This window comes from Chlamydotis macqueenii, chromosome 3, assembly GCF_036417535.1.
Source record: "Chlamydotis macqueenii isolate bChlMac1 chromosome 3, bChlMac1.mat, whole genome shotgun sequence".
In the NCBI taxonomy this organism is placed as follows: domain Eukaryota; kingdom Metazoa; phylum Chordata; class Aves; order Otidiformes; family Otididae; genus Chlamydotis; species Chlamydotis macqueenii.
Window position 1 is genome coordinate 1095849 of NC_141558.1, and position 11571 is coordinate 1107419.

The 11571-nt window shown below is 53.3% G+C and overlaps 1 protein-coding gene across 1 annotated transcript; it reads right to left on the reverse strand.

The window, feature by feature from the left end:
* Positions 1 to 1846: 1846 nt before the first annotated feature.
* Positions 1847 to 10971, reverse strand: LOC104475605 (interferon-induced very large GTPase 1). Its single transcript, XM_086745163.1, has 2 exons — positions 10783 to 10971; positions 1847 to 10228 (listed from the first exon to the last, which is right to left on the reverse strand). The coding sequence occupies exon 2, from the start codon at positions 10224 to 10226 to the stop codon at positions 2913 to 2915; it is 7314 nt and encodes a 2437-aa protein (XP_086601289.1). The 5' UTR covers positions 10227 to 10228; positions 10783 to 10971; the 3' UTR covers positions 1847 to 2912.
* Positions 10972 to 11571: the final 600 nt, after the last annotated feature.

Genomic DNA, 11571 nt, shown 5'->3' on the forward strand with positions numbered 1-11571 from the left:
CCCCGTCCCGCCGCTCCGCGCCCGCGCTGGCCCCCGCCGGCCACCGTACCCGCCTCTCGCCTCCCGCATCAGCCCACCCGGCGTGGCCCTGACGTCACCGCGGCCCGCCCAGCCGGGCCAGCCCGCCGGGAGGGCGCCCCCTGCCGGGCCGGAGGGCTCTGACGGGAGCGGCCGGCCTGCGCCGGCGGTTTCCGCTCTAAAAAGCGGCTTTTTTGGTGAAAGGGGGGAAAAAAGGCCCGGGGAGGTGCCGTAGGGGTGCGCCCGGGGCAGGGCAGCAGCCCAGGGCAGAGGAGGGCGAGCGAGGAGGCGAGGGAGGCCGCGCTCACCCGGGGCAGCCCGGCTCTGCCCGCCGAGCCGCTCCCCGCGCCGGGAGAAGGCGTCCAGCGAACCGGGAAAACTCAAAATAAACCGGGTGAGAGCTGGGGCTGCTCGGCCTGGAGAGGAGGAGGCTGCGGGGAGACCCCAGAGCGGCTCCCAGTGCCCAAAGGGGGCTGCAGGTTCAGACCAGATATTAGGAAAAAAATTTTTACTCTGAGGGTGGTGGAGCCCTGTCCCAGGGTGCCCAGAGAGGCGGTGGATGCCCCATCCCTGGAAACATTCCAGGCCAGGTTGGCCGGGGCTCTGAGCAACCTGATGTGGTTGGAGATGTCCCTGGTCCTTGAAGGGGGTTGGGCTGGGGGGCCTTTGAAGGTCCCTCCCCACCCAAACCCCTGTGCGGTTGTGTGATAAGGAGGGACACGCCGATGGCCCCTCTGAGGGAGAGGCGGGCCAGGGTGGACTGGCAGAGGCACCGAAAGGCGTGGGGCTCCTTGTCCTGGAGAAGGAGCTGGGAGTTGCTGACACGCAGGCCTTGAGACATCTGGAAGATGGAGATGACCTAAAGCTTGCAGGCAGTGTACGGTACGCGTAGCAGAAGAAAAAGCCCTGGAAGAGTGCTTTGGGCACATGGCAAGGCGAGGGTGCCAGCACGGACCCTCCACCCGCCCGGTACCCCCGCCTGGGCCCGAGGTCGCCCTCCTCGCCCGCTGGTCCAGCTTGACGTTTGCTGGTGGGCTCACACGTACGCCCCCCGCACACCCGCGCTGGGGGCACAGACACTCGCTCCCCGCCCAGCGGCCACCAGCAGGCACGTGGGCTGTGACCCGCGGACCTGCTCCCGCCCTTCGCTCAGCTCCTTCACACCGGCCCTCCCAGGCAGTTCATTTTCAGGACACGCACCATTCCCACCCCTGTGGCTGGACGTTAAAGACCCCCACGCACTCCAGTAGCTGCACTGGGACCCCATTCACTCCAGTAAGTCGCACCACAGGCCGGGGGCACCCAGAAGCCCAGCGTGACTCCAGTAGCTGGCCCCAGATCCACTCACACACTCACAGTCTCACCAGTAACCAGCACTTGGTCCTTGCAGCACACACTCGCGCCGGCAGGGTTTGTTTCCTGCCGTTGTCTCCGTGTCTATTTTGTCAGGTCTGTACCGCGGTGTGTCTTGGGCTTGGGTTCCCTTTTTTGCCTTCGTTTCCCAGCTGCCCGATCAGACAGCCTCGCTGGAATAAACCTTCTCGCCCTCTCGCTCACCGGTGGGTGCGACTGACCGGGCTTGGTTCCCAGCGCTGCCTCCCTGACCGTTTATCGGTGAGATCTGTGCAACTGGATGTTGTTGTTTATGGCTTCCTCCCCTTCTCCTCGTCCCCTGAGCAGGCATCCCGAGAGGAACAGACACTCTCCTTCCACACACCCTTACGCAGACCATCGCCCAGCTGCCACCTGCTCATCTTCGCGGCACAGACGCTGAGTTTGCACACAGCCGTGGCGCACCTGAAAATGAAGGCTACAGAGAGCGGTCCCGTCCAGCTCGACCAGTTTATTAGCAAAGGCTGCGAGGGATTATACTGCATCAGCCCTTTGTCCAGCTCTCCAGGGCGGCGCGGTGCTTGGGTTTCCAGCGGCGTGGCAGGAACCTGCGCAGCAAAAACCGCCGGCCACCCCACTGGCGCAGTCCCCGCTGGTTACCTGTTCTCCAGACCGCGGCTCCGTCGCCGCCAGCCTGTCTCGACGGCACGGACGCTAACGTCACACGCCGCTGGCGGCTGCTGAAGAAGCTGCAAAGAGACGCGATTCTCCACAACGGCCGCGCAGAGGCTGATGCTCAATAGCTGAGCAAATGGCGAGAGCGGTTGCTGTTGTGGCAAAGAGCTGGAGGGAAGCTCACCCGGTCCAGGCACCTGCGTAGGAATGGCTCACCTTGACGTATGAAGTGTTCCTAACAGGCACCGAGCTAAAGCCCAGCCTAAACGCACACAGGCTGGTGCGGTAACTGCTTTAACGGCATCGGAGACAGAACAGCTACTGCTCTGAGCGCTGGCTGGGTTTGTCAGCAAGGGGTTGATGAGGGAATGAGGATCCCAAAAAGCAAACAGCACAGCCTGCAGCCAGTGCTGAGCTGCTCTCCGATCCCGCAGCCGTTTCTTTAAGCATGACAAGGAGGAAAACTATTTTTTTGCCAGTGTCACGTATTTTCTCATAGCAGCTGAAAAAAGTTGATCCTTTCTGATGCCGCCTTTGCTCTTCATCTGGCACTTGGTCTTGTTCTCGGCCGTGTGACTGCTCGCTGCAGGAATGGTTTTCTTTTTTGCTCAAGACAAAGCGGTGAATGTTTATGGCGAGGAGGGAAGCGGCTGCCGACTTAGTCACGAAGCGAGGGAATTTCTGAGCGGCGGAGGATGCAGCGTGCCGTGTTTCACCCAACTCTGCGAGCAATCAGACAGCATTTTCTTCATGTTGCTTGAGGTCGTAGTCGTCGTAACAATATTTTGTGGATAGAATTGCACCATGTTCTTCTAAAAGGCAAAGCAGGTGTAAATGTTCTTCTAAAAGGCAAAGCAGTTGTGGTTCTTCCTTCATGTCAACTTGGCCTACAACTTCGGCAGTTCGTCGAGTGCTTCCTGCTTTGTAATTCTCTGCCACGAAGCAGGGATTTCTCCTTTGCCATGAAATTTCCCATTGTAGAGTTTTTCTAGCTCTGTCCTGAAATGAGACACAAACCATTTCCAGTACAGTTGCATGGATGGATCAGAGGGAATGTTCCAGCTGGAATAAGGATGTCCTGCATCCCGGTATCTCTTGTAGGGGATCCATGTGTCGGCACCAATCCTGAATAAACAGTCACTTGCGACGCTACTGGAACAGATATCAATGACCAGATTGTCTGTTTTGTGCCACCTGTATCCTGTCAAAACTTGCGGACGGTGGAAGACGAGCTGGTGGTCTCCGTCGTGATTTGTCATAGTGTTTGTGCAAACAGCCCCGCAAAAGGGACACTGCTCCCAGCACCCTGCAAACTGCTCCGCCAGGATTTCGTGAGGCTTCGTTTCGAACGAGCTCATATCAGCCTCGGCAAGCTTTTCCTTGAGACCGGCTTTCAGGGCAGTCAGTGCTTCTGCCATGGCGTTATTCAGGAACTCTATGTCTGCTATCTCCTGATGCTCGATGCCCTTCAGGTCCCTTCTGGGCAAGCTCAGCACCTCTCCAAGTGCGACGCAAAATTCATCCAGCCAAAGAGAGATTTTGTCGTTTCTGTCTTTTCTGTCTTTGACGACGTTGGTTGATGTAAAAACAGCCGACTGGATGCTTTCACAGTAGTGAGTAAGGGAGTCATCTAAAAACTTCTCCAGCCTCCTGTTCTTATCTAAACAGTACGTCTCAGCACGTATCTTAATGTAATTCTGTAGAAACTCTCTTGGGTCACTAAGGTACTCCCTGAATTTCTCAAATTTTTCTTCTTGTGCCAGGTATTTCAGTATGCAGACTTCCAGAGAGGATCTATTGCCAATGAAATCTGGGATTTTACCCTTCATGTCTCGAGCGATGTCAAGAGCTGTCTTCTCGTAGACGGCCTGCTCAAGAGCTGGGCCGAGCTTGTCACACAGGAAAGCAGCAAATGTTGTGATAGAAGTGGCTCCTTGGCAGGAAATCTGGAAACATTTGAAGAAGTCTTCTCGCTTGCTCTCCAGGTAGATGGCTGGATCATTGGCTTTTTTGAATGCTGCTTGCATGGCTTTAAACCGATCTGCTGCCATTTTGCACAAATGCAGTGACAGATCTATTCTGTAATCTTTATTGAAGCTGTATTTTGCATTGTTGGGGACAGAGTTCATACCTTTCTCTACTTCATTTAGTATTTCATGAATAAAACTTCGACTGTAATCCCTCTTCTCCTTTTCCTTCTTGTCAATGCTTGCCTTCACGCACGCCGTGATGTTATCTGTAATGCGGTGTGCGTTGCTCAGGTCAGCGTCGTCAAAATTCCCAGCCCAGAAGCGCCAACGGTTTTTCTTAACGATGTGTTTCTCCAAGTCAACAGAAAACTCGCCGTGTTTGTGAAATGTCCTGATTCGTGCGTGTAAATTAGGCTCCTTAAAGCGATCTAGAAGGACATCTTCTATTTCCACATCGATATCAACCTGTTCCAGAGGGGGAGCAGCAGAGGAGACTTCAGTAATCCAGGTTGCCCAGAGAGAAGTAAAGTTGTTTCTCAGTTCTCTTTCACTTAGTTTCTGGCCTTTTAGAGACAGAGCCAACTGCCTGCTCCTTTTCAGGAGCTCGTTTTCGTATTCTGACTTCCTTCCATCCAGTTTACACTGGTTCTTCTTCAGTTCAATAAGTTTCTCACACTTTTTTCTAGTTTCAAAAAGAAGAGACTCTTTTAGTTCTTTCAGCTTCAGTTCCGTGCCACCTTTCCACTGGACCAGTATCTCGCAGTCTCTGTCTTCACTGAAATACTTTTCCATGTCTTTCGTGATGGCATCACTTGTCCCTTGCACTAGCTTTTCAAGCTGTTCTGTCGTGACCTTCTTGAAGTCCCCATTGCGAATTTTGTTGTCCAGTTTCATTTGCAAGTCTAAGATGTGGCTCCTCAGCTGCCAGGTCCACTGGCTAAATGCGGTTTCCAGTTTCTTGTACGCAGCAATCTCCACGGAGTTCTTGAAGCTGAAAATGAAGTTTTCATTCAGCAAAGCATTCCAGAGGTCACTGATACGAACTTTCAAGCTGGAGAGCCTCAAAACGCTGCCCTGTGACTCCTTCTTGGCAGCTTGGAGAATTTTGCTCTTTAATTCCTGGACGTTCTGGCTGTAGGTGGGATTGGGCGGTGCCATTGGGGGGTTTCCTTCCCACAGGTGAGCAAAGTAATGAATGTGGGTGTTCACGTCAAAGCGGATGACGTCGCTGAAGCAGGAGACCTCACAGAATTCCTGCTGGGCGGCTGTCACGGTCATTTCATCCAGCTTTTCCTGCAGACGCCTTTGCCCTTCCATGTTCTGTTCCTTGGCAGTGATTTCTCCCACATTTTGGTGCACAAACAGGCAGCCTGGAGACAGATTTACTTGCTTCATCCTCAGAAAAGCCTGCACAGCAATCTGAAGGACATCTTGCATTTCTGAAGGATTTTCTCCAAAGATATTGATCAGAGTCATGTTGCCGATGCCAATGACAAAGGTGGCCAGCTCGTTGTCGTGATTAAGAGACTGTTTGTTGGCCATCTCTATGGCACGAAGTCCCTCTGTGTCAACCACTAGCATGTAATCAAAGCCCAAATCTCGTTGCAGCTTCTCCTCCACTTTAATTAGCTGCATAAACGCTCCCCGGGTGCATCTCCCTGCACTGACGTTAAACTGAAGACCAAACATGGCATTCAACAAGGTTGACTTCCCTGTGCTCTGGATGCCAAGCACTGAGAGAACAAATACTCGTTTGTCCCCCAGCTTCTCAGTTAATCTGTCAAAGATGGCACTGACCCATCGTAACGGTACGTAAGAAGCATCACCATCCATCAGCTCGATGGGGTGCCCTGAAACCATCAGATCTGCTGCAATTTCTGGTAGTTCGACAAAACATTTATCCTTTGAGTTCATTGATTCCAGAGCTTCGTAAATCTGCCCTGCCTCTCTCAAAATATGCTCAAGGCCGATGGACGAATCGTTGATTTCATTGGAGAGGGCATCTAACTTATTCAGCAACAGGGGTTTCAGATCCTTTTTTTCATTGCTTTTCTTGATGGCCAGGATTTGAGACCACAGCTGGTGATACTCTCTCTTCAGTTCGTCAAGGCAATCGGAGGACAGGTCATCCATGAAGACCTTCATCCACTGCAGGAAGTATTTCTTGGTGTCTGCTGGCTGGGACTGGAGGAAGCGAAGGACTGATTTCATCAGCTGATTGAGGGGGAATGCTTTCTCCAGCTGCTTTCTTCTTATTGCCGACTTCTCTGACTCAATTTGGCTCCGATGATGCTCGATGCTCTTGTTCCTCTTTTCCTGCAAGCGAGTGAGTTCCTTGTCCTTTTTGCACCACATGTACCACAGTTTTCCTTGAAGAGGCAGTAGCTGGGATTTGATCTCAGACAACTTCTCTTTCTTCAGAAGCTCCACCAGCGCCTTTGCCTTTTCTTTGGCTGTCACACACGCATCTGTATCTTCATCGACTAAGAATCCATGCTTGCGAGCTTTGTCCAGGCAGGCGTCAAGGCTGAAAAGCACACTGGACCCTTTCAGGAGGTCTCTGATTGTTTTTGTCAGCTCGCCCATTAATTCTGCTTCATTTCTGTTCTTGATACCTATTCTTACGTTTTGGCTAGATCGGCCAGCTGCAACATTCTCTTTTTCAGTGAGAAGACAAACCAAAGGCCTTTGCGACTGCCACAGGTCACGTAAAATTTTCATCCCTTTCTTGTCACCCTGATCAGACTCGGATACGAGAGCCACGTTCACAGCAGATATCTCCTGTAAAAACCGTAGCTGTTCCTCGTGGTCCCTGGCGTCTCCACGCAGGTTACAGAAAGCTACACAGCAGTCAAAGCTGTCATCGTCGCTGCCGCGGGGACAGTACCAGGAGATCTCCACAACGCCTTTCATCAGCAGACAGTCTTTGGTGCTGCCTTTGCAGTGGCGGTGGAAAAAAGTGTCGTGCTTTTGTTTGCTCAGCAGAGCATTCAGGATCTGAGACTTGGAAGAGGAGGGAGAGCTGCCGATCCGTATGAAGGACACGATGGGTGTCTCTGCCTGATAAATGAGTTTGTTTTTGTAGCAGTTAATTCTGGCCTGCTCTCCCGACTTCCCAGCCCCTTTCCAGCTCTTCTTGATTTGGCTGAGAGACCAGAGGGGGAACTCTATCTGGGAGGTGCACGGGTTTGGTACCAGGAGGGGTAGTGCAAATTGGCAGAAGGCAAGCTTTGTGGAAATGTACTGCCTCATGAAATCATCAGCGCAATGAAAAATTGCCAGCTGGACGTCCATGGGGTGCACACGGCTCTCCCCGGCTGCAGATTCGGGGGCTTCTTCCTCCAAATCTTTGAAAAAGTCATCAAACGAATCCAAGGCTTCATGCTTTTGCTCTGTGGTTTTTGGCAGAGGTGCGAGGCCCAGGTTGCTCTCATCCTTGCAAGTCAGGTACCTCACCCGATAATCCACGGTTAATAGCTTTTGCAAGAAGTAAAATGGTAGCTCGTTGTCCTTGCTGGGCTGGCTGTCCTGTAAAGACGTCTTGTATATGATGTGGAAATCTTCTGTCCCCATCTTTCTTGGATAGTGACCTTCTAGTCCGAGGCGCTGGAGTAAGTGGAGGAACGCTTGGTTTGAAATGGCTTGGTTTGCTTTGGATTTGCTGCCGTCTGATTTGGATTCGGACTGACTGGAAGGCTCTGTTCTTTGAAAAGTGTCTTCCATGTCTTTGATTATACTGTGTTTCTTCAGATCGTCACGTGTGTCATCCAAGAGCCCGTTGATGAAGGAATGCAGGTCACTTTCCAGCATCTCCCAGTCTTTGGGTGCGTTGTGCTTTTCAAGGAGAGTTTTTATCTCTGTGCACCATAAGTTTTGCATCTGAACTTCCATGAAAGCCAAACGCTCGTTCTTCTGCTCAGGAGACATCTCTTTATATTCGGGTGTTACAGTTAGACCCGTCAGCAGCAGGAAGGCCTGGGCTCTGTGAACATCTTGCTCCTTCAGATTCAGGTACTCCTTATGTCCTGTTTGCAGTTCATTTACCATGAAGTTAATTTCTGGAAATCCAAGGAGGTACTGAAAAGTGCTGCTTTCCACCTGGTATCCCGTGCTGGTCGTAATTAAGAGCACCAACACTTCTATGTCTTTCTCTGCCCTTTCCCGGAGAAGCTGGAGTAAGGAATGGACAGCTAGGCTTGTAGTCAAGGTGGCTTTTATCTTTACTTCATGAATGGCGGATGCAGAGGTTTCTGGTGCGTAGGTGACGTCCTGGATGTACTCCTTCATTTGCAGCAGGGTCTTGGTGAGATCTTCAAGCTCAGAAACATTGGGAGTTTCGGGAGGCGTGTGCTCAGTATGGAAGATCCATTGCATAATGAAGGAGGACCTGGGGAAGTCCTTGACAGAATAGACGTGAGGATCCAGGAGGCTCTTCAACAGACACTTGATGTAGGTGGCATTTTCTGGAGGTGACTTCTTGCAAAACAGAACGGTATTCACCAGGAACTCCTGCAGCACTTTGTCCGACAGGCACACGTTGATCCAGACGCTGTGGTTTTTGGTTTTTTCATTCAGATGCTGCTTGAATTGTAGCAGGGCGAGCAGTTTCCTTTCATCCACCGTCACGTCCCAGGCCTTCACACACTCCAGGAAAGCTCTGGCCTCTTCCACCGCACTGACCAGTTCCTCTCCAAACATGGCGCCGACACTTTGATTCGTTAGCTCTTCATACGCAGCCCTGAGGCTGCTGCTCATTTGATAGGCGGACTCAAAATCACTGCTGTGGTTGAACAGGATTATGTCCCACACTGGGATCAGCTGGAAGCCTCGGTCAATAACGCACCAGGTTGTGTTACTGGTTACTAGCCCCAGTTTCCACTGAGGAAGAGAATCTGTCTCTGATGGGCCCCCTGTGTTGGTCACGTAGAGCTGCACCGCTGTGCCGGAACTCCTTGTGTCTCTTCCCTGAAAAGAAGCCCGTGAGCTGGATTTCGAAACATCCACGTCCACTCCTGCGCTGACACAGAAGCCGCTGTAGCTGGCCTCGATGTAGCAGTTCAGGGCGTCGGATGTGCGTTGCTTCATCTCTTCCCACTGCTCAGCTCTGAATCCTTCTGTAGATGCTTTCCACCAGAATATCCCCCCAAAGTGGAGGGGACCCTGGTTTACGTGGGACCCAAATCTGCTGAAGAACCTTGCGCACCTGCTCTTCAGCGTGTTGGGCCTGTCTGCTTCCTGAGTGATGCTCAGAAGATGCTCCATGTCTCGCAGCTCCCGCAGGGCCGCATCGGAGAGGCGAAGCTGATGCTTTTGGAGGTAGCAGGAGGCCAGAGGGACGTACTGGTACTTGGTGGTGCAAATGTAGCTCTGCTCAGAGCGGGACTGGTGGGTGTGCTCTGACTGTGAGGAGCGGCTGTAATCTACACCAACGTCAGCATTAAACCCCCAGAACCTGGCTTTGGCAGAAATGCTGATGCTGAACCCCAGCTGCTCCACGGACTTGGTGAAAGTGGCTTCTGCTGCAGAGGAGGAGAACTCCTTCCTCTCAAGCAGCATCCCTTGCTCTGGACCGGCAAGCTTGAATCCATCGGGAACCCTGATGAGCTGGTCTCGCTTTGCCAGCGCATCCTCAAGGCCGCCGGTTCTGTAAATGCCCTGCAGAGCCAGTCCCCCCGACGCCCGCCTCAGGACCTCCGCGTCGGAAACGTTCTCACTCCTGCCCACTGACGACTCCCGCTGCTCCAGTTGCTTCTGGATGCCCTGCAGCACATCCACCAGTGAGTCCTCCAGTGGTGCCCAGTACTCTCTGGGAATCTCCATGGCTTGCCACAGAGCCTCCTCTTTCTGTCTCATAGCGTCCTTGCTGTGGCTGCGGCTCCTGTGCATTTCTTTCAGCTCCTTCAGGGCCAGCTTGGCCGCTTCTTGTCTCTGCTTTGTCAGCTCCAAGCGCTCCTTCTGCAGCTCCTCAAAAGTTCCTTTGTTGTCTGTTAGTAGCAGGAGTTTTCGGAGAGCCTTTGTTTCCCAGGGGAACCGTACTTTGCACTCCAGCTTCAGGTAGTCTTCATATTGCAGATGTTTCAGGGCTTCTCTGGACCTGACTCCCAGTATCTCCGACAGTTTGGGGAGCCAGTAGGCCTCATCCAGTCCTTCCTTCTCACATGCTTCTGCCAGTAGTTTTTTAGCAAGACGTGCCTTTTCATCGTCCTCTGGTACGTCCTCTTGTGAAGCCATGGCTGTGGAAGAGTAAAACAGACTTTCTTTAAGGTATAAGAGGGCTCTCCAGCAGCTGCAGGCCCAGGGGATTCCTCCTACCCTGCTGCTGGAGCCCAGCCAGGGTCACCCCTAAACCAGGGGGTCCCCATCCCAGGACAGCAGCCCACCCATGTATGCCCAACGAACTCATAAGTACATCAGTACAGACAGCCGTGGGCGTTACCGGATCCCTCGAGCACCACCGTCCAATACCCCGCCTGCATCCCGCGCCCTCCTACCGGCCTCACGGGTCTCCTCTTCGCTGGCTGGTCCAGCTTGGTGCTCACCAACGGACAGAGGCACGCACCCACACACTCACCCCGAGTACCCAGCACCGGGCACATCGGCTGTGACCTCTGGTCCTGCTCCAGCTGCCAGCACGGAGCCCCTCACTCGCCTCACTCGCACCCGTTCCCCCCAGGAGCTGATTCTGGGCTCTTGGACCCTTTCCGAGCCTTTAGTGCCAGCTTTTCCTTTAAAGTCAGTGATGATTTAGGCAATATGCTCAACGGATGTGGGGGCTGATTCATCTCACCTCACAGCAGATGCTCCTTTTGGTCAGACGCTTGGCTTCCCAGAGGACAACAGGCAGCCAAGGTCCCCAGCTCAGCTGAGACAGCACACCGTCGCACGGCAGGCCTGGAAGACAAGGCTGGGGTATTAAGAAGAAGATGAGGACCACCTCAAGAACTCAGGAGGAAAAACACCAGGAAGGAAAGGCCCAAAATCCTAAAGGAGAAAACCAGACAGTCAGGAGATGGCAACCCATCAACGCGGAGAATTCATTCTGGGGAGCAGTGGAGGCCGTCCTTTCTCCACCAGTGATGAGTGCCCAGCCAGCAAACACTCATCAGGGCCTTTTTGGGGTGGTGGTCAGGCTAGGGTGTTGCCTGGTGTGGTGGGTGCCCTCGATCCCTTGACCAGGCTGGTGGTGGTCTGATGCAGGCTCCAGAGGAGGCAAAGGATGGGATGACACATACGACTGGAGCGTCAACATGGAGGGGTATAGGCTTTTTAGAAAAGACAGGAAGGGGAGACGAGGAGGGGGTGTCGCTCTCTACGTCAGCAACCGGCTGGAGTGTGTGGAGCTCCACCTGGGGATGGAGGAGGAGCTGACAGAGAGCTTATGGGTCAAGATTAGAGGATGGGGACGGACAAGGGACGTTACGGTGGGGGTCTGTTACAGGCCGCCTGGCCAGGAGGATAGAGCGGACGAAGTGCTCTATAGGCAGATAGGAGCAGCCTCACGGTCACAGGCCCTGGTCCTCATGGGGGACTTCAACCACCCTGACATCTGTTGGAGAGACAACACGGCAGGGCACAG